At 41.3% G+C, this 24294-nt stretch overlaps 1 protein-coding gene across 1 annotated transcript in view; it reads right to left on the bottom strand.

Moving 5' to 3' along the window:
- Nucleotides 1-24294, bottom strand: part of PROM2 (prominin 2) — a 379221-nt gene that overhangs the window by 281455 nt on the left and 73472 nt on the right. The window contains exon 3 of the mRNA XM_086943323.1: nt 10-212. Within this exon, the coding sequence (XP_086799449.1) occupies nt 10-212 (203 nt within the window). The remainder of the gene's footprint in view (nt 1-9; nt 213-24294) is intronic.

Below are 24294 nucleotides of genomic sequence, written 5' to 3'. Positions count from 1 at the left end.
CGTACTTACAACATGAGGAGCGTAGTCAGAAGAAGGGCCAAGATAAGGGTGTTGCGCCTGTAGACCAGGTTCTTGTTGAAGTTTTCGATGAGACCTCTCCACCTTCCACGGCAGCGGCCGATGAAGAAGATCAGCCCTGTCAGGACCATCAGGATGAGGTAAAGGCCAGCAATAACAGCACAAACCACGAAACCGGCTTCATACTTCGCCACCTAAGAAGAAGAGAGAAGACATTGAGTGAGTCGGGTGTTTCTAGAGTGCACAGCTCACCGATGGCATCCTGGTGATAAACAAGAAGTTCGCACCAAGTGTTAACTACATTGTGGGGGGCAAAAAGTAAGGTTTTGAGGTTCTTCTGGAAGGCCAGATGGTTGAACATGAGTTAAAGATCGATACGGAGGTGAACCAGGGAGAAGGCTCAGATAAGAAAAGCATCTCCTTCCCGATCTGGAAATACAGATCATAAGAACCTTTACAGCAAGAGAGGAAGACCTAAGAACACAGGAAGAAATATAAAGCAGGAAGCAGGATTTTAGGAGGCTACATAGGATATGGGACGTCGACCACCTGCTGCTCCCCGTGCAATTCAGTACGCTAAATTACGCAGTGGCCAGTCATGCATCCTTTTACAGTGAATTACATTTGAGAACACTGATTTAGCTAGATTCAGTGTAACCAGTGGCGTGACACAAGCCCGAGCACCCCCCGCATTGCAGGGGGGCTCAAGCTCTGTGGGCGCCGTCTGGCACTGGCAGGTTCCTGGCCTGAGAGCTCCGGACTGGGTCCGTAGTGTGGGAGTCCCCCCTGCATGTACTTTGCAGGGGGGCCCCCTCAAGTTTCGTTATGCCACTGAGTCTATGCTTCATGTCACAGATCTGTGTGCAACCTAAGATTTGAGTACAAATCCTAAGATACATCTTCTAGGTTTTTAGTTATGGTTTATTCACCGACACATGATCAGTTCAGCATTTCTCTGAATATACATGACACTTGTGTACTACTACTGCTAATATCACGCCTTTTACTGCTGATGGAAATAGTCGGAGCACTAGGGGTTGTATTAGTAACAGCCAGGTTACCAGTAGTGCTAGTAGTTATACAACTAATAGCTGAGGCAATATCGGTTTTAAAAATAATGGTGATACTAGAAAAACTACTTGTTGCAGTAGTAAATTGGTAGTTGCACAAGTTATGGTTATATTGGGAACACTAGAACTAGTAATTCTGTTACAAATAGGAGGAAACATATGGCTAGTAGTAGTGGTAGTATTTTTCATGCTATCTTTACTAATAGTAACAGAATTAGTTGTATAATTCATACTAGTAGTGGTGGTAATAGTTCTAGCAACGGTAATAATACTATAGAGGCATTTCCTATACTCCAAAGAATTTGGGATACAAAAACCACGAGGGCCATGCAGAACGACAAAGACATAGAAAGCAATCAGGAAGAATTCAAGTAAGTAGTATGGGATAAAGATAAGTCCAATGGTCAAGGTAAAATTTTGAATTAATGATGGACTAAACGTGTAAGGAAAAGGGAAAAGGTTAGGTTCATGGAAGGAGAAAGTGTGTTTTCCCCCATTAAAAGCTAAGGTGAAATCTGATAATTAACTAGGAAATTTTCAAGCAAATACAAGGTGGTCAAACTATTATATATTGCAGTGGCAGTAGCCAGGTCACCCCAGCTTCAGAGATGGCGATCAGATCTTATACCAACAAAAGGCGAGTGGGTTCGGAAAATGAAGCAGGTTAAAAAAAGTGAGCGAGTCTATGCACTACGAGTTGGGGGGCTTAAGAAGTTCGAGAATGTCTGGACAGCCTATTTTGATTAAAGTTTCAAACTGAGCCTATATTTCAAGAGGTTCTCTTATAATGCTCGAAACCTAGTTATGGCAATCTCTTTGATATAATTGATATAATTGCACATCTTCTCCGATTTGATTGTACTATAGACACCCATCTATTAGCACTTTATTTCACTATAAACACTTTAGTTTTTATTGCTAAGCTTTTGAAGTGGCTGTCATAGGATGAAATATTATTCACAGCACACATGTTGATTTTTCTGCATATTTTAATGTTCCCAAGGCATATTCAATTTCTTAGCTTGTTTTGAAAACAGACAGTTGACGTTGTATTGGACTTTGAAATACTACCTGTTGTATTTTTCAAAGTCACATTTATAAGATTTATAAGATTCATCTACATGTATATTCTAATGTATTATTGAAATGTTTCCTTAATTTTCTTAATTCCAATGCGATATTGTCTCTGTCTGTTTGGGGTATCGTTTTTAGACTTGTTTGTGGAGCAAAATGTTTTTTTGTTACCTGACATGTTAAATGAATTGTATGGATATATTGATAAAACTTTCTTTATGGATTTCAGTTAAAAAAAACTTTTTATTGAGGGCTGGCTTAGGGTTTAAGATATAAGTTAAACTATTGCTATTATGGCATTATTCATGGACAGGGTCGGACTGGCTGTAGCCGTCACCATGCGTTTTCTCAATAGGCCGGAAGGGTGAAGGCCGATTTTGAACCAGTGGGGGATGTTTTTGGTACAGGGGGCCGGTTTTGCAGCAGTGCTGCAATATCTGCCCCCTATACCAAAAGCAGCTGCAGTGTTTTCCACTTGCACCCCCCACCCAGCCTCCAACATCCCCCTCCCGTCCCCCGCGGCCAGTCTGACTCAACTGCCAAGGCCGGTTTGCATTCCCAGTCCGCTCTGTTCAGGGATCGAGGGTGGAGGAAATAAATATTTTGTTCATCCTGCAACAAATTTCCAGTTTTTTGGATTAGGGTTGCCAGCTCATTATATTCATGTCCCAGACATCACAAAAATAAGCTGTTTACCTAAAGCTTGTTTTCAGCACTCATCTGTGCATTCTTGGAAAAGCAAATATAAATAGAAGGCATTTTTTATTTTGTTCTAGGGCTGCGTGTGTTATCCATGACTGATGATTAAAGGGAACAAAAACAGAAAAGTCACATTACAAATGAATACATGTGATTTTATTTATAACACTATTTAGTGTCTTTGCAGGCTCTTTAGACAACAAATGGCTGGTATTTTTCTATTGGCAACCGTACTTTATATTTCTTTACATGAAATGCTTTCTCACACTACGGCAGTAAAAGTAAAATTCAAATGTAAGGAATAGGCAGAGTGGAGGCCCAGGGGGTACTGGAACCAGAAAAAAAACTAAGCCTTGGTAAACAGTTTACAAAGATATGTAAGTATGCAAATGGTCTAGACCTGTGACAAACTAAGGCATGCCGGAGATAAGTCTCCAGACACTGCCCAGCTGAGCCCACAGCAGCTTGAGCTGCAGCAGCCGGGACTGAGACATACGACCGGCGAGGGCTGAAGCCCTTTCATCCGTTTGGGCCTTGCAAGCCTGCTGGAAATACACTAGCTTCGCTTAGTTATTTTACAAACCACATAATAACGTTCAATAAAGACATGTAATAAGAAATATTACAACTGGATTATAGATACCTATAGTGTACATTTTGATTTACAATTTGTATCTTTTTATCTTGGCAATTGTAAGGCAGTACCTTTTCCAGGAAGGATCTATTCACAGGAAAAGAAACTGTCAAAGGACTGTAGAGTAGCCTGTCTTCAAAAGCCTGCCAGGCCACTCACAGAGAAATTGTGGAGGCAGAAAACACAGTACTTGTGAGTGCCCAGTACTCAAGTATCTGTAAAGACAATATGACTGCTAAGACAAAGTGATATAGGGCCAGATGTACAACCATTTCATTTTGAGAGTCGCCAATTGTGATTGTTTGTGAGTTGCAATTAGGGAGTGGCAAAATAAAATTTACTAATGTTTCTCATACACATTTAGCAATTCCCAATGGGGTTCCAATTGACCTCCCTCAGAAATGTTCATGAGGCAGGTCGCAATTTGTGAGCCTGTAACCACAGGGATAGTGGCTTGCAGGGGTCAGCAGACCACCATGTCTGTGATTACTTTTTAAATAAAGCAATTTTTTTCTTTTGAACAGCAGTCCGTTTCCCTTAAAAGAAAAGGGGATGCATTTAAAAAAGAAAAATGTAAAGTTTTCTTCTCATTTTTTAGGAGAAGGCAGTGGTCCATGTGACAACTGTCTGATCTTAAATATTTGGCGCCCACATTCACAAACGGGAAGGTGTCCCCTGGGAACCCCTTCCTGTATACGAATGGGTTACCACCTCCTTCGTGGAGTCAGTAAAATAAATGTTTTGCAACCACATTCCAGACGCAATACAGTCATACATCCCCCTGCGAGTCGGTATTAGGAAGGGACGCCCTGAACACCCCCTCCTAATACCGACTTGCAACCCCTATTTTGCGAGTCGGTAATAGGTTGCAGACTCACAAAATAGGGTTTGTACATGCTGAAAGACGTTTTAGCGGCTACAAACAGCCCGATTCTCCATTTGTGACTGCTAATAAAGGTCGTACATTTGCCCCACTCTTCCTAGAATGGGGTTGCAACTCTCCCTTATACGGGGCTGCATCATTTAGTAATGATGCTGTAGTGAAGCAGGCAAAAGAACATTATTTTGTGACCCATGACTGATGCCCCATTGATAACCCTGATGGACAGTACTGAAGGAGTTTCTAGATACCCCAATTATTTAACACAGGAAATTAAACCTAAATTGAGTTTCTAGGAGACGGAACTTTCCAAGGACAAGTTGGACAAATACTAAAGGTTGTAAACAAAAAGAAAAAAGCATTGGTGTTGGCAGGAGGTCTAGCTCATAACTGAATTTGCCTCTTCAGTCTCTGGCGGTGTTTAAATTGTAAAATAAAATAAGTGCCAGGGCTCTCGTGAGGAGGCCACTGCAGCTTGCACCACACATTGCCCCTGCCATGCTGCCAATGATAGTAACAACACAACTACTAACCATTACACACATACAAGTGTGACAATTCGGACTATTTTAGGCCTCCAAAGCTATAAGAATGGCTGGGCAGCAGGTAATAGTCATTGTTAATCCATATTGAATTAATAATTACCTGTTGTTATGGTCATCTCTAGATTAGCCATAAGGCGCCACCTTGTGGCAGACTACAAAAAACAGAAGGGAGTGGAAAAAGGAGGAACAGATCTATACAATTTTTCTAATAGGGGACTATAAATTCTCCTATTTTTGTGGCGTAAACCCACTGCTAAATTAATCAAACATTATGGACGTCATCACTAACACAAGGGGACATGATTACACATTTTATTTATTGCAATCAAACCAAAGTTTTTTCATCTCATTTCTTTTTTTCTTTTTTTCAAACAAACAAAAGATTTTAAAGGCAAATGTATGCACTATACACAAATATACACACCTATGTACACACCTGTATACAATAAAAACAGACGATGAACAACATATACATTTTTTACAAAAAATCAAAAAAGTAACAAAAAAACACTTTTTTTCTTCTTCACACTACAAAACAATATTACAGTAAAGGCTGAGTGCCCTCCTATTCAATCTAGGTGGTGCAGACTGTCACAAGTGCCGGTGTTGCCAAGTAAGTGCGATGCGGTGCATTGCAAACCACTGGCTCAAATTAAGTAGTGGTCACTGGTGAGTTTAGCCCCTCAGTATGTCATCGTACTTACACTCGGTCAATCATACTTGCACTCAAGTATCCATTCTTCACGGCATTGACTCATTTACCCATCTATGATAAAGCATGTGCACAAACTCAACAAGCACATGTAAGATACATTAAAAGAATAAAGAAGGGAAAAAACATGTGCTTCTTAACCTTGGTGGGCAATTGCTGGCAGCAGAAAATAAAATGAAACATAGCATTATATGGTTGGCTTGCGATAGTATTGTACACCGTGATCATTGTTTCAAAGTTCCAACATGGCTGCCACATTTAGAGACAATTTGTTGGTCATTTTAGTGGGTTCCAATAATAATATACCATGCACAATACCATTCCAAGGTTGTTTATAAATAAACATCACACTGAGGTGCCATCTTGGAATAGTATTGAGCAGAGTGCATTACTGTTTTACCTCTCCTAGATGGTTAACATCTATACATTGTGACCAGAGTGGAAAAGTAAAACAATAATTAACTAATGAACATACCATCACTGGCTTCCCAGTTTAGAAGCAGTGACTGGCTGTGCAGGGTGCAACAAACTACAGGTGAGTTGCAAGCAAGTGACCCATTAACACCATTTGGGGAGCTGCGAGGAGCTCTAATAACAAACCAGCTAAATACAAACTAAAGAGAAGGAAATACATGAAAGGGGGCCTATAATAAACTAAAATGCAAAACTAAAGTTAGCCCCATTAGCCATGGCATTAAAATGCACCATTTTCAGGTGATTTGACAAAATACTGTCACTCAGAAGACCAAACTAATGAGGGGTCACTTATTGCCACATTGTGTCATGTGTGGTAACAGATTGTGAATTATACTCAAACAGACCAGTGACCTGTCCCAAAGCTGATCCCTGTATGTATATGTGTTAATAGGCACATATTTGTTTTATAATTTTTGTAACAAATAGGTCGGGAAGAACAACCAAACACAGCAGGTAAGCTGTAGAGATATGTCTATTGAAAACCTCAGCCATAACCAGTACAGGACAACTTCAAAAAGAGCAACATTCCAATCTTTTCTCGGACAATTTAACATTCTAGAATGGAACTTTGAGATGCACAGATAGCAGCACTATAGTGAGAGACATCACACATCTCACTCCTTAATAAAGCTTGAAAACAACATTGATAAGGAAAAAACAAAAACAGATCTTGAAACGTATTAGCTACAAAAGTACATTATTGTTGGTATAGTCATTACACAAGGAGTGAATGTATTACAAAACAGCCACTTACTGACAGATATGCTGGTCTTTTTTTTTTTACAATTTAAGAGTTTTCTGATCTGACACAACATACTCCGCATAATAACTTGAACCTTTGACAGCTGCTTCAAAGTTGCTCCTCAGATAATCAACCAACTGCGTTCTGGACAGCTACAGAAAAGCACCAACACACAACTCTTGTTCCTAATCCTGCCATCATTAGTCTTGACCACATTTGTACATGTCTTTGAGCTCTGGTGAATTAGTGCCATTGAACCCATCCCATCAGAGCCTTTGCTTTGATCAAAGAATCCACATCAACCTGTACATCACTGTCTGCTTTCTTGAGTCAAAATACACCTTTCTTTTATGTTGCAAATCCACCTTGCAATTTCTCTAATCATCCACACCATTGAACTTCACCACATTTCCCCAACTCATCTACCCTGGACACAATATAGTATTCAGTGCTCTCCCTTTAAAAAGCTCCAAAGGAGTTTTCCCATTGGTGGAGTAAGTAGTGATGCGATATACGCAGTGATCCTCTGCTGTAGCTCTTTTTCCCAATCTAGGCTACTCGCTCTGGTCAACTGGATACACTCTTTTAATGTTCCTTTCACTCTCTCAAAAGCCTCATTGGCTTCTGGGTGACAAATGGAACATTTCTTACAAAGAATGCCACAGGAAGCAAAATACCTTTCCATCTCAATTCCACAAAAGTGAGGACCATTGTCTGACAGAATAACCCTAAGGAAATTAACCATTTTAAACACATTCTACAGACACTTATTAACAGATGTGTGTTATCCATGACTGATGATTAAAGGGAACAAAAACAGAAAAGTCACATTACAAATGAATACATGTGATTTTATTTATAACACTATTTAGTGTCTTTGCAGGCTCTTTAGACAACAAATGGCTGGTATTTTTCTATTGGCAACCGTACTTTATATTTCTTTACATGAAATGCTTTCTCACACTACGGCAGTAAAAGTAAAATTCAAATGTAAGGAATAGGCAGAGTGGAGGCCCAGGGGGTACTGGAACCAGAAAAAAAACTAAGCCTTGGTAACCAGTTTACAAAGATATGTAAGTATGCAAATGGTCTTTAAAGACCTGTGACAAACTAAGGCATGCCGGAGATAAGTCTCCAGACACTGCCCAGCTGAGCCCACAGCAGCTTGAGCTGCAGCAGCCGGGGCTGAGACATACGACCGGCGAGGGCTGAAGCCCTTTCATCCGTTTGGGCCTTGCAAGCCTGCTGGAAATACACTAGCTTCGCTTAGTTATTTTACAAACCACATAATAACGTTCAATAAAGACATGTAATAAGAAATATTACAACTGGATTATAGATACCTATAGTGTACATTTTGATTTACAATTTGTATCTTTTTATCTTGGCAATTGTAAGGCAGTACCTTTTCCAGGAAGGATCTATTCACAGGAAAAGAAACTGTCAAAGGACTGTAGAGTAGCCTGTCTTCAAAAGCCTGCCAGGCCACTCACAGAGAAATTGTGGAGGCAGAAAACACAGTACTTGTGAGTGCCCAGTACTCAAGTATCTGTAAAGACAATATGACTGCTAAGACAAAGTGATATAGGGCCAGATGTACAACCATTTCATTTTGAGAGTCGCCAATTGTGATTGTTTGTGAGTTGCAATTAGGGAGTGGCAAAATAAAATTTACTAATGTTTCTCATACACATTTAGCAATTCCCAATGGGGTTCCAATTGACCTCCCTCAGAAATGTTCATGAGGCAGGTCGCAATTTGTGAGCCTGTAACCACAGGGATAGTGGCTTGCAGGGGTCAGCAGACCACCATGTCTGTGATTACTTTTTAAATAAAGCAATTTTTTTCTTTTGAACAGCAGTCCGTTTCCCTTAAAAGAAAAGGGGATGCATTTAAAAAAGAAAAATGTAAAGTTTTCTTCTCATTTTTTAGGAGAAGGCAGTGGTCCATGTGACAACTGTCTGATCTTAAATATTTGGCGCCCACATTCACAAACGGGAAGGTGTCCCCTGGGAACCCCTTCCTGTATACGAATGGGTTACCACCTCCTTCGTGGAGTCAGTAAAATAAATGTTTTGCAACCACATTCCAGACGCAATACAGTCATACATCCCCCTGCGAGTCGGTATTAGGAAGGGACGCCCTGAACACCCCCTCCTAATACCGACTTGCAACCCCTATTTTGCGAGTCGGTAATAGGTTGCAGACTCACAAAATAGGGTTTGTACATGCTGAAAGACGTTTTAGCGGCTACAAACAGCCCAATTCTCCATTTGTGACTGCTAATAAAGGTCGTACATTTGCCCCACTCTTCCTAGAATGGGGTTGCAACTCTCCCTTATACGGGGCTGCATCATTTAGTAATGATGCTGTAGTGAAGCAGGCAAAAGAACATTATTTTGTGACCCATGACTGATGCCCCATTGATAACCCTGATGGACAGTACTGAAGGAGTTTCTAGATACCCCAATTATTTAACACAGGAAATTAAACCTAAATTGAGTTTCTAGGAGACGGAACTTTCCAAGGACAAGTTGGACAAATACTAAAGGTTGTAAACAAAAAGAAAAAAGCATTGGTGTTGGCAGGAGGTCTAGCTCATAACTGAATTTGCCTCTTCAGTCTCTGGCGGTGTTTAAATTGTAAAATAAAATAAGTGCCAGGGCTCTCGTGAGGAGGACACTGCAGCTTGCACCACACATTGCCCCTGCCATGCTGCCAATGATAGTAACAACACAACTACTAACCATTACACACATACAAGTGTGACAATTCGGACTATTTTAGGCCTCCAAAGCTATAAGAATGGCTGGGCAGCAGGTAATAGTCATTGTTAATCCATATTGAATTAATAATTACCTGTTGTTATGGTCATCTCTAGATTAGCCATAAGGCGCCACCTTGTGGCAGACTACAAAAAACAGAAGGGAGTGGAAAAAGGAGGAACAGATCTATACAATTTTTCTAATAGGGGACTATAAATTCTCCTATTTTTGTGGCGTAAACCCACTGCTAAATTAATCAAACATTATGGACGTCATCACTAACACAAGGGGACATGATTACACATTTTATTTATTGCAATCAAACCAAAGTTTTTTCATCTCATTTCTTTTTTTCTTTTTTTCAAACAAACAAAAGATTTTAAAGGCAAATGTATGCACTATACACAAATATACACACCTATGTACACACCTGTATACAATAAAAACAGACGATGAACAACATATACATTTTTTACAAAAAATCAAAAAAGTAACAAAAAAACACTTTTTTTCTTCTTCACACTACAAAACAATATTACAGTAAAGGCTGAGTGCCCTCCTATTCAATCTAGGTGGTGCAGACTGTCACAAGTGCCGGTGTTGCCAAGTAAGTGCGATGCGGTGCATTGCAAACCACTGGCTCAAATTAAGTAGTGGTCACTGGTGAGTTTAGCCCCTCAGTATGTCATCGTACTTACACTCGGTCAATCATACTTGCACTCAAGTATCCATTCTTCACGGCATTGACTCATTTACCCATCTATGATAAAGCATGTGCACAAACTCAACAAGCACATGTAAGATACATTAAAAGAATAAAGAAGGGAAAAAACATGTGCTTCTTAACCTTGGTGGGCAATTGCTGGCAGCAGAAAATAAAATGAAACATAGCATTATATGGTTGGCTTGCGATAGTATTGTACACCGTGATCATTGTTTCAAAGTTCCAACATGGCTGCCACATTTAGAGACAATTTGTTGGTCATTTTAGTGGGTTCCAATAATAATATACCATGCACAATACCATTCCAAGGTTGTTTATAAATAAACATCACACTGAGGTGCCATCTTGGAATAGTATTGAGCAGAGTGCATTACTGTTTTACCTCTCCTAGATGGTTAACATCTATACATTGTGACCAGAGTGGAAAAGTAAAACAATAATTAACTAATGAACATACCATCACTGGCTTCCCAGTTTAGAAGCAGTGACTGGCTGTGCAGGGTGCAACAAACTACAGGTGAGTTGCAAGCAAGTGGCCCATTAACACCATTTGGGGAGCTGCGAGGAGCTCTAATAACAAACCAGCTAAATACAAACTAAAGAGAAGGAAATACATGAAAGGGGGCCTATAATAAACTAAAATGCAAAACTAAAGTTAGCCCCATTAGCCATGGCATTAAAATGCACCATTTTCAGGTGATTTGACAAAATACTGTCACTCAGAAGACCAAACTAATGAGGGGTCACTTATTGCCACATTGTGTCATGTGTGGTAACAGATTGTGAATTATACTCAAACAGACCAGTGACCTGTCCCAAAGCTGATCCCTGTATGTATATGTGTTAATAGGCACATATTTGTTTTATAATTTTTGTAACAAATAGGTCGGGAAGAACAACCAAACACAGCAGGTAAGCTGTAGAGATATGTCTATTGAAAACCTCAGCCATAACCAGTACAGGACAACTTCAAAAAGAGCAACATTCCAATCTTTTCTCGGACAATATAACATTCTAGAATGGAACTTTGAGATGCACAGATAGCAGCACTATAGTGAGAGACATCACACATCTCACTCCTTAATAAAGCTTGAAAACAACATTGATAAGGAAAAAACAAAAACAGATCTTGAAACGTATTAGCTACAAAAGTACATTATTGTTGGTATAGTCATTACACAAGGAGTGAATGTATTACAAAACAGCCACTTACTGACAGATATGCTGGTCTTTTTTTTTTACAATTTAAGAGTTTTCTGATCTGACACAACATACTCCGCATAATAACTTGAACCTTTGACAGCTGCTTCAAAGTTGCTCCTCAGATAATCAACCAACTGCGTTCTGGACAGCTACAGAAAAGCACCAACACACAACTCTTGTTCCTAATCCTGCCATCATTAGTCTTGACCACATTTGTACATGTCTTTGAGCTCTGGTGAATTAGTGCCATTGAACCCATCCCATCAGAGCCTTTGCTTTGATCAAAGAATCCACATCAACCTGTACATCACTGTCTGCTTTCTTGAGTCAAAATACACCTTTCTTTTATGTTGCAAATCCACCTTGCAATTTCTCTAATCATCCACACCATTGAACTTCACCACATTTCCCCAACTCATCTACCCTGGACACAATATAGTATTCAGTGCTCTCCCTTTAAAAAGCTCCAAAGGAGTTTTCCCATTGGTGGAGTAAGTAGTGATGCGATATACGCAGTGATCCTCTGCTGTAGCTCTTTTTCCCAATCTAGGCTACTCGCTCTGGTCAACTGGATACACTCTTTTAATGTTCCTTTCACTCTCTCAAAAGCCTCATTGGCTTCTGGGTGACAAATGGAACATTTCTTACAAAGAATGCCACAGGAAGCAAAATACCTTTCCATCTCAATTCCACAAAAGTGAGGACCATTGTCTGACAGAATAACCCTAAGGAAATTAACCATTTTAAACACATTCTACAGACACTTATTAACAGATGATGAAGTAATGTTCTGCACACAGTAAACCTTCAACCACTTGAATATATATCGAGCAACACTACAAAAAAGAATGTTCTGTGCACACCCATTATTGGTCCAGCTATTTATGGCATCCTTTTCCCACGACTGACCGGGAAGTTCACAACAATCTAGGAGTACTTGCCAAGGGGAAAAGATCTTATCACTATTTCTACATTTCAAACAGTCCCTGACAGAGCTTTCTACCTCAATGTCCATAGCAGGCCATAAAAAAATGGCATACAATCTCTCCTTGGTATTGACTACTCCCAAGTAACCCAGATGAGCCTCTGCCACCAACTTACTTCTCACCCTACTAGATGAACAATTCGAAGCCCCTTAACAGCATATGCCTGTCACAAGACAACTCATCTTTAATCATGTAGGCTGGCTTGTCTAGCAAACCTACATTAGGAGCCTGGCAAACTCCTATTGCACCATCAATCAAAAGGAGCCCTAGGGGGAATAATGGCAGTGGCCGCCCCCCACCCAATCAAATTTCAACAGCAAGGGCCTCCCCCACCTCACACCTATTCTCGTTGAACCACTGTCATATATCATTTATGACCGAGACGACTCGGCTTCGGGGGCCAGATATTAATTGCGCCACCAGACGACGCGTGATCTATTGACACGGTGCGGAATGCCTGTGATGGTTGCAGGTATGCAGTAACTAGCAGCCATCAGGTCCTGTGAACCAACAAAAATAAAGATTGAAAACAGAACCCCGTTTTTGCCCTGACGAAGTTGCTGAAGTTTATAGCAATGAAACATGTTGGCATTGAGTAACTATATATGCTATAGTAAGAACCATTTTTAATTGGGAGTTCTTGCGGCATCAGAATAAAGTTATTAAGCTAGCAAGTCTCTCCACATTTTAGCAGTGATGACCGATTGCTCTTGGCTATCACAGGGGTTCTAGGTGTACACACATTTTTTCACTTTTCATTTAGACGAGTGGACATAGAGGTTTCTATTTGTGCACAATACCAGTAGTAGCTGGGGAATCACTATTTGTGTTCTTTCCTTTCGTTCTTTACTCACTACAAAGAGAGAGTGTCCGATGATGAGAAGTGGGTAAACTGGCAATTGCTTGCCAGGAACCTCCTCGGGTGTTGCTACCGTGAGATACACTCTCTTTGCTCACTTTATATATTTTTTCACAATTTGAGAGTGGGACTGGACCTGGGTGTCGCTTTTTATGAAAGCAAGAACTCACCATGACCCTCTAGATTAGTGTTAAGGAACGCATCTAGGGCAGTACGATAAACAGCTGTTTTACTCTGCCAGTGGTTCAACGAGAATAGGTGTGATGTGGGGGAGGCCCTTGTTGTTGAAACTCCTATCGCAACCAACAAAATAGGACCTTTCACTAAGTCTTTTTTCCACAAATCTTCTGTAACAGCTCCAAACGTGACCTAACACACAACCACATTCTCATCTAAAAGCTCAATTTGGATGTCCACTTTAGTTGCACTGGTAACCAACTGAGGCAAACAATCCACTGATAAATTCCTGGCTCCAGGAATTTATTCCACTTCAATGCTGAATCTTCACAAGGCAATAACCCATCTCCCTATCCTTGATAAAATGGAGTCTAGACCCTTTTTCATGAAAACCTCCTTAAGTGGCTTGTGATCAAACATTTCTCAAAAGTGGTACCCCAAATCAGATTTTGGAACTGTCTTAGTGCCCAGATAATAGCCAAAGCCTCCTTCTCAATTACCGGGTAGCAAATCTCAAAACATGTAAACACCTGGGGGCACATGCAAATAAACTTGCCACTCTATGCATTTTCTACAGTAAAACTGTACCTAAACCCTTAGATCTAGCATCAATGACAAACATGGTCTCTTCTCTTGGCACAAAAGCATGGTGTATTTTTTTAACTCAAACTTAAACCTTTTAAACTCCTCTTGACATGCAGGTCTCAACAAAAATGTCACATTCTTACCAACAAGAACTCTCATTTGGACTGATTTATCTGCATCATTCTTTATAAACTTGCCATAGTGCTCAACCATGCCAAAAAGGAGATTAACTCCTCCTTGGAACATGTTTTTTTCAACCCAACAATCTTCTCAACCAAGTCTTTCTTGTAACTCGCTTTCAAGAGATATAGTGGCTCAATTAATTTATCTCACTAACACTACACTTGCACTTGTTCTTCCTGAGCTACTCCTGCTTCCATAAGCCTTATTAAGATAAAACACTTCCAAGAATCATGCACCTTCATGATATTACTGAAGATCAAATCATCATCTTGATAACTTAGCTCACCACAAATCTCCTTCAACCCTGGCCATGACATATTGAAATACCGAGGCGGCGGACCCAAGACCGAATGGCTTTGTAAGCTCCATGATTTTAATTAAAGCTGTGAGTTCAAGAGAGCAAGTATTTAACTTCAACTAATAATACAGCACAGTTAGGTCAAGAGTCTTAACTACGTTGCTCCTGCCAAGGTGGACATAATCTCATTAATGTTAGGCAGGAGAAAGCTATCCACTTGAATCTCTCTGTTGAGGGTTCTTAGATCTCCACACAAATGTATGTCTCCACTAGACTCAACTCAGACATGAACAACTATAAGAGCCACCTCCCCTGTGGCCTCATCTGGTTTTTTCACACTCATGTTCATCAATTTTTTAAATTCCACTTCAAAACTGTCCTGGATTCTGACCGGTATGCATCTGACCTTAGCTACCACAGTTACAGCTCAATTCTTAGGTTTTATATGATGCTTGCAGCCCTTGAGACATCCCAACTTTTCAGTGAACAATGGCTGATGCACTTACTCAAAATCTGCTACTTGCGAGTCAACCTCCTGCATCTGTACTTGAGGCATAGCGTTGAGATTCACAGTAACTCACAGTGGTCCCTGGTGTGGCCAGCGTATCAAATCATCTTCCTTCTTTAAAACATAGAACTTACCAACTTGATATTTGCTGCTCAAATCCATATCGGCATTGAAGAATCCCAATATTTTTTATGGGTTGACCACCATACCCCCGGGATGAACATCCATGGTAAACAACTTAACATTAATACCAAAGGCCTGTTCATATGTCTTCTTTGAGATGATAGTTAAATATGAGCAGGAGTCAAAAGTCATAAATAATTCAACACCATTTACCTTCACCACATTGCTTGGATGACCATTGCATTGACTAAGATTCTCATGTGAACTCTCTTTTTTTCCTCTTCTCACCTTGTTTCTGCAGCAATTCACAAAGTATACATTCTTTCTACATCTATTACAAAACACAATTAGATGCTCTGGCTCTGTGCCCAATCTTGCCACACCTGAATCATTCTCCCAAAAACTTAAATTGCCCATCCCTGCTGTGTTTTTTCTGTCAGGTCACATAAATCCCCTCCATCTTCTCAGGTTGAGCATTATGTTTGTTCTTCTCAACAGCCAGTTCACAGCACACTTCAGAAAGAATTCTAACCTTTTTGCTATCATGAAAAGTTCCTCAAAGGATGACTCATCTTTAAGCCATAACTCCTCCCTCATCTTATCACTTCTAAACATGAGTACAACTGATCTTTTATCCTCTCATCAGTTGCAGAACCCAATTTACAAGTGGAAGGCCATTTTCTGAGACTAGTGTTATAATCCTTCACTGTTTTCTCTTCTCCTTATTCTCTCAGATCGAAGTAATACCGATCACAAAAGTACTCAATCCGGGTAGGCAATGTCGGTTAATTTGGAGTAACCAAACCTCATACTCATTGGGATTTCTTTGTTCCTGCGCGCTTACCTCTGGCAGGTCTCCAATGCCTCCTGACCTTCACCACCTATGCAATGCATAATCAACCAATACCTTCATTTTGCACTGAGGTGTATTCCACAAACATTAACATAATGCCCAAACATTTTCTTCCACTTGCTCCTTCTTATAGGTGGATGAAAAGCTGCTTAAAAAAACCAGTTGGGTGGTTACATTTTGCATACTCTCTGACTCGTGTCACCCTATTCTTACAACTTGTGACACATAGACACCAGGTAGCTCTTTCACCACAACAGTTTATCAGTTTATCCACTAACTTTTATGGGTTGTGGACACCCTAGAGAATAACTTAGAATGAATTTAGCACCACTTATATAAAGACAGACAGGCCACAAAAGAAGTGCGCCTGTCACTTTAGCTTGGGTAACAAAGAGGTTGGGAAGGACAACCAAGCACAACAGATACACTGGAGAAGTATGTCTAATGAAAACCTTAGTCACATCAGTAAAGGGCAACCACCAACACAGTGACATTCCAATCTTTTTCAGGATCACATATAATATTCTAAAATGAAACTTGATGATGCACTGATAGCAGCACCATAGAGAGAGACACCACTATTTTCTTTAGGGTTACAGGAGCCTGTCAGATATCTTAACCTATCAGGCCTTCCAAAGGAGCTCTAGCAAGGATTATCACAATCTTCTGGCCACAGGATTTGCCAAAGGGAGTAGCTAACAACAAAAATTAGTTTGATTCTGTGTAACATAATATCCGTCTACAGTATTTATACGATGTAATAGCAATATACTTTTGAGGGCCTTTTGGCTTTCACATATGTTTTTTTATAATAACTTAGTCAGACTTGCTGACTTTGTCGTAACTTTTCATAGTAAATAGAACAAATATGGCATTTGACACAACTTTTTCAAAAAACCCAAATTAGGCCAATAGTTGATTAAAATAGACTGGCACCATACCCAATTCAGGTCTACTTTATTGAACTTAATCTTTCCCACAAAGCAACCATTAGGCATATCTGCACAAAATTACAAACATACAAAATTTCCTTTGGCTAAACATCCCCACCTCCACCAGAAAAGTGGTTAACCAAGCTTAACTAAGTACAGATCTACCCCAGCTTTGTCAAAGGGGTTGGGGTGAACAACACCAAAACCCTTGCCTAGTGCAGTATTTTGTGAGACTGTATGTAAGAAAATACTTTTTGTCAGCCTTTAGAACAGTGTAATAACAATGTACCCTCAAAGTTCTATTGGCTTTAACAAGTGCATGCTTTCCACATTAAGGAATCCAGGCCTACTCCCTTTGCTGTACCTTTTCATATTAAACAGATCAGACTGTTGGCACTTGATATAACCTTTACCGCTGATCCAAGCAGACCTACAGCTTCTCACCATACCCAAACCAGGGCTATTGGAGTGGGCATAAGCTTCTAAATAAGGCAAATCAGGCATGCAATCATACAATTATAAATGTAAGATTAAAATTGGTAAAATATTATACATCCCTCCTAAAAGGAATGAACTAGGATTACCACAGTGCAAATCTTTTACCTCCAGAGTTTGCTATTGGAGGAAACCAAACTAAAAAGCTTTGCCCTTTGCAGCTCTCAGTCTGTGAGATTCTATGTAACAAAATACTGTCTACAGGCTTTACTACAATGTAATACTGATCCACCCTTAAAGGGCAGTTGCTTCGCAGCATGCTTTTCACAATAAACAAGTCACATCTACTACCTTTTTCTTAACTTTCATAATAAACAGATCAGAGTTATAATCTTAATTAGGGCTGGCTTTAGATCTGTTGGCGCCTGGTGCGACAATCATTTTTGGGTCCCTTACCCCCTCCCCCCCTCCCCCCCCCCCCCCCCCCCATTACCACCTCTTCGGATTCCCTCACGTCCACCGGACAAAAGTCACTCTCATCTCTCCGTAGCCCCTCTCTCACATACATTTAATTTGTTTTAAAGCACTGGTAAAGGCTGACTTTACTAATACCAATGTACAGCTACCCAAACAAACACTTTTCATCAACATTGGGCATAGATAAAGAAAGACTGGTGGAAAAAAATAGAATGCCTTAACCTATTTTATGCAGTTTGCATGCAGATATTTGATGACAGTTTGTAACAGTCACTTTTCTATATTAGTGTAGTATCTTATGCACTGCGGTAACAAAAGGATCTCTGTGTCAAAAGCAGTAATTCACTCAGCTGCTATTCACATAAAATGCAGATCTGTGATCTGCACGGGACGCGTTTTTTGTAGCAGGCATATGACATTCTGCGCTACATTTTGGTAATTCAAAACTACCCTTAGACAGAACTCTGATCTCTCTCTCTCTCTCTCCAGCGGGAACACCAATCACAAGAGCTATCTTTACATTTTTAATGCTGCCTGAAAACTAGACTTGCAAGGAACTCTGCGACAGGTGTTCTTAATTCGTAACTTACAACTAAACAAAGCGCCCCTCCTGAGGTCAGCGTCCTCCTCCCCAGGTCAGCGTCCAGTGTGGCTGCACCAGTCGCACTGCCCTAAAGCTGGCCCTGGTCTTAATCATTGGCTTCCCTAGCCCTCCTGCATTGGGCATAAGCAGATGCACACTTCTGCACACTTCTGCCCAATCAAACGCTGCACTCAAGGAAATCAGCATGGTTGGCAAAGCCAAAGCATCACTCTTGGTAGTGCGTCTTAAAAGTATTTTTGTTGCTAACCTAAGGGTGAAAGCTACACGGTCAAGCAAGTCCTAACATATTACTACAACCATTCTCATGCTCTCACATCAGAAAATGGATGAAAGACTGCTCCATGCTTCTATAGTTTCAAAATGGACTTGAATTGAGTGTGCCCGTGAAAAGGCAGTGGCTTCGTATTGTGTTATTTCTAAACCACTGCTTCTGATTGATCGAATTGTGGGTAATGAATTCTATGGAACAAGTTAATCCTGTTTAACCAGATAATCATTTGTTTGGTTTGGTAAAGTGCAGGCAGTTGCCACTCCCAAAACAAAACAACCCTTAACTCATCCTCCCCATTTTGCCATGACAACTGCACCACGATTTTCCGTCCCACTGATAACAGGCTAAATAAACGAGCAGCATGTTATAACAGGTGCACGTCAGTACCAGACACCACAATATCTACACCATCTAGAAATCACAGACTAACATGCAACAAAAAACCATGGAGGTATTGCACAGTAACATTTGGCATCAAACTATCCAGACGCACCAGAATAACATGCAATGTCACAATACCAAGAAAAACATAATAACAAGTCCACACTAAACAAGAACCCCAGAGTAAACCTTTGTGTCACACCCAAACAGAAAGAAAAATAGTAGCTTGAGGCACCGCAAGAATAGGAGGGGTTAGAATAATATGCCACAAACCCTGCGCCTATCATATTTTTTGAACAAATTGAGGCTGGGTGGAAGGGCATTTTCTGTCCAAGCAAAAAAGCTCTGGAACTCGATTTCTCCAAATTAAAATGAATTAATGATCCCTAGAAATCCAAGCTCCTCCATCCACATAATCATTCCAGAAAAACGTTATAATAATACAAATTAAAAAATACAATTGGAAAAGTATATATGCACAGACGTATCTTTTCTCACACTCTCCGCATGCACCATGAGTAGCCTGCCTGTGCACTTCAGCCACTCCACCTTCTCCGCCCCTGTACAACAAACCCTGTCCAACTCCCTCTTAGCCACATGCTCTGAAAGGACGCCCAGGGACCCCTTGCAAATCAGAATGCTTTGTGACCTTGTCGTGGGTATGAATAGCTAAATAAATTCTAATATACATACAATATGATAATAAATAGGATTTTAATGACTTTGTCCTTTTCTATTTGCATGCATTATGTGTCCCTTTCCGGATCCTGCTATAATATAAACCGAGATTTTGAAACTGCAGTGTGTGACTGCAGATGAATTATAAACCTATTTCTGAGGCCTGCCAGTGCCTTGTTAAGATGACAATAGCTGTGTGTGAGCCGGGCTTCATCTCCTGCAGGTAAAATGTATGAGACTGTTTCTGTGGGTGTGTGACGCCGAGCTGAATTTCCCACCCAAACACAGGTCTTTATTCTTGGTAGGAGTGTCAATTTTCTCTACATCCAGGAAGCACAACCAAAGCAATTTCCTGCTGAGAAGGCTGATGAGATTTTCTTCGACTCACAAAAGCCCCATTGTTTACAGAACAGAATGTCATTAAATTTGAAATTCAGCCAATTTCTGCAGGCGAATGGATTAGTTTGTCAATTTTGGGAGGTAAGATTCAAACGAGAAAGTCTGTCTTCTCGTTCTGTCTGCCATCCCTTATGTCAGGTCAAGTCAAAGCAGGGGAAGAACTTGGGAGATTTCTCTCCTGTTTCTCCTATGTCGTTTGGTTCAGGTTACATTTATTCATGGATCACTATGGGTCTTGAAAAATGCACCAGTGCCGATTTACTATTCACCCGCTAATTGCCAACTGTGAGTTCATTGGACTTGAAATTGGCAACAAAAATGAAACTGTCCTTCAGCGACCAATGCAGCCTCTAAGACAAAGCTGTTTGCGACCAGACCACCTCCAATGGGACATTTGGGAGTCTGAGTGTAGAGTTCTTGGGTGGCAGAAATGTATCCACATTACAAAGGAGTTTTTACTTCTGGAAACATGAGTGGGAATTGGACCTGGACTCGCATTCTACCCAGTGGATAGACTATACACCGGTGCAATTTGGGTAAGAAGCTTGAGGCAGCCAGAGTCTAAAGGGGGGGTTGGTCAATGAGGCAACTATTATCACAGATCCCTGAAGTCCTGCACCAATTAGCTGTCCACCTCACCCAATATATTTGGTGGAGCAACTCTTGTGCCAAGTGGGTGTTTGCTTGAGGCCAACACATTTTTATTAAATCGCTTTACAGACCATGAGCTAGGCCTGAACATAGGAGACAGGACCCTTTACAAAAACCGGGGTTGCTTACAAATTGCCAAAAAATGAGAATCAGGTGGCTATTTATAAAAGAGATCACTAGAGGCCTAATGCCAAAGGTAATAAAAGAGTATGCATTGAAAGAAAGATATTACTAGGACCATGGTGCTCTCCGAATGACCAACATGGAGAGTTAATATGAAGGGCATTACAGAAGATGACTATTCAGGAGATTAGTAGTGAAGAGACAATAATTTGTTGACTTTTCTTCTTGAAAAGACGGAGAGTCTGCAATGTTCTGAGCGATGGGAAATAGAGTTCTATGTTTTAGGTACATTGCCTGAAAAGACTTGTTTCAGGTATTTGTTTTCTTGAAGGTTGGTATTTCTTATAACATGCAGTCTGTGCTTCATAGGTATGTTTAGTTTCCGCCCCAGGTAGGTGCAGATCTCCTGAATGTACCACTTAATATGGCATACAGGCGAGTTTCTAGTTTCTGCTGGGACCCAGTCAAGCTAAATCAATTAGGGGATAAGGGGGCTATGTGTTCAAATGTTCACACTCTTGAAGCAAGGCTAGCTCCTGCATGCAGTGATGTCGTGAGAGGGGCTAGGTGAATTTGTTTATATTCGGCAAAGCAGGAAATTGCGTCTTGAGAGGACTAAGGACTTTTTTTTCAAAACATATTGTATTGGGGTTTTAGGTGAAACATGTCATAACAATCACATTTCCATTACAATTCCAATACCACCCTCATATCATGTCCATTCGACAATTTCTCAAGTCCATTCAACAGTGGGAATATAATAATAGTAGTACATTTCCCCCTTACCTATCCTAACTCTCAACTACCATTTTCCCACCCCCCTTCACAGGTCTCTGCCAGCCAGACTTTGTACGATATCATTTAGTTGCCTCTGGCACCCCGCCAGTTCCCGGGATTCTATCCCTCCTGTGTCGACCTAAGAGTGCAGTCATTCTTTACCACCTCAAGTATGTCCTTCCTCCTCCCCTCCTCTACCCCAGTGTGGCGGGCTTCTCTGTGGGGACCCCCTCTCTGAGGATGTCTCCCCAGATGTTAACTCGGCTCCTTTACACTATCAACCAGACCTTCCCAGGCGTGGCTCGCTCCAGTGAGCCAATACATCATTTGACACTTCTGAGGAGTACCCTCCCGTCACAGGCCAACCAATCTCTCTAGCTCAGCCTTCCATGTGATGACTTTGGGCCCTACAGGGGATGTCCAGTGTCATGTGATCTCACGCTTAGCTAAGATCAGGGCTAGGTCTTGAAACCTGCTAGTGACCCACAGCTTTGAGTTGTGTGTAAACAATCCCAGGAGGCAATGTGCAGAGGTGCTTGGAATTGGTCGCTCTATTACCTCCCCTATGGTGGCAATTATTGCCGTCCAGTAATTCTGCAGATCAGGGCATACCCACAACATGTGTAGTAGTTCCGCCATCACTTCTCCGCATCTCGAGCATTTTGCGTCATCTCTTTGGAGAATGTTATTGATCCGCCACAGAGTGAGGTATGCCCTGTGCAATATGAAAAATTCATGAGTCAAAAATAAGCATTTCTCGAGGTCCTGGGAATCCCTATCAGTATATTCTCCATTGGTTTGCCTTACAGGGGGGCATTCAGATCTTCTGTCTATCTGTTTCGTAGTGTGGTCAGCGGTTGTATCACATCTTTTCCCAGGGCTCCGTATAGACGTGTGACTGCCTTAATTCTGCCTCCCCCAGTGTCTACGTAACTACAGTTTGCATGTTGTGGGGGTACATCTGACCCCAAACCCCAATGCGCCCAAAGCGCCGCTGCGATCACTGCATGTAGTAAGAAGTGCCCCTGGGCCAGGTCATATCCCTCTCTAAAGTCTTCGAATGGCATGAGCTCCCCACCGTTATATAAGTCTCCTAGCCTTGTCACCCCTATCGCCTCCCAGTCCTCGAGGCCCACCCAAACTGCTCCACGAGGGAGCACCCTGAGAATGGCTCTGGGCAAGTCAGGCGAATATGGAAATCTGGTATGTGTCTTTCGGAGACATCGTCTCCAACAGCGCCTTGCTAATAGTACCGCCTCAGAGATCTCAGCTGTAGTCCTGTCTGTTCCCAGCATCAGCTTCCACAATGTTTCCATGCTTGGCATAAGCGGGTATACCGCCCATATTTAAGACTGAATGTCTCGCACCCATCTAGCCACCCACTGCAATTGAGCGGCTAGATAATATCGCTCAAAGTCTGGGACTGCTAGTCCACCCTCCTAAGTTGAACACTCCATTGTTGTCAGAGCTACCCGTCTACAACCTGCGCCCCACAGAAAGGACGTCATATAGAGTGTAAGTCTATGTGCCATTTCGGGTGAATCCATATTGAGAGTACCGTAAAGAAGTATAATAGTCGTGGTAATGCCACCATCTTTTTAGATGGCCACTCTTCCCGCCAGTGATAACGGAAGGCCCCTCCAAAATTCCATGTTGGTCTTTGGAGACCTCAAGCCTGTTCCCAAGTTACCCTCGAATATGTTCGCTTGGGAATGATATATTTTTACCCCTAAGCATTCTAGGCAGTGGGGCTCCTATAAGAGTGCACAGTTCTGTTGATTGTCAGTGGAAACAGTTTGGATTTCTGCCAATTAATTTTTAACCCAGACATCTCTCCAAACTCCTCCATCAATGCCCTGGCCCCCGGTAAATCCTCCTCTACGTTCCCAAGGAAGAGCAGGAGATCAGCAACATAAAGGGCAATGTAATGTGTATTATTCCCAAGACAAATCCCTTGATATATTACTCTTGTGCGGGCTAGGGAGGCCGAAGGCTCCATGGCAAGAGCAAACAGCAGTGGTGAGAGGGGGCATGCTTACTCAGTTGGAGAAGCCCTCTCCCAGCCCCATTTTATCTAGGACGTCATATAAAAAACTCTATTCAAGACTGTCAAAAGCCTTCTACATATCTACCGCGAAGACCACCTCTTCACCCATCCTTTTGTCCCCTCTTTGTCATAAGTGTCATGAGTCATCTCATTTTAAGAGTCGTATTGCGCCCCAGAATGAATCCCGCCTGATCCTGGGGTATGGGGCCAGTCATTAAGGGTTGGAGCCCTCTGGCCAATATTTTACTTAGTATTTTAAAATCTAAATTTAACATTGATAGTGGTCTGTAAGCTTTGCGTTCTATGGGGGTCTTGCCAGGCCTGAGTAGGGGGACTATCAGTGCCTCCCAGGTGGCGTTTGGGAGCTGACCTTCCTCTAGAGCCACCTCATATACCTCCACTAA

This window comes from Lissotriton vulgaris, chromosome 11 (assembly GCF_964263255.1).
Source record: "Lissotriton vulgaris chromosome 11, aLisVul1.2, whole genome shotgun sequence".
NCBI lineage: Eukaryota > Metazoa > Chordata > Amphibia > Caudata > Salamandridae > Lissotriton > Lissotriton vulgaris.
This window is presented reverse-complemented; position numbering and strand designations above follow the sequence as displayed.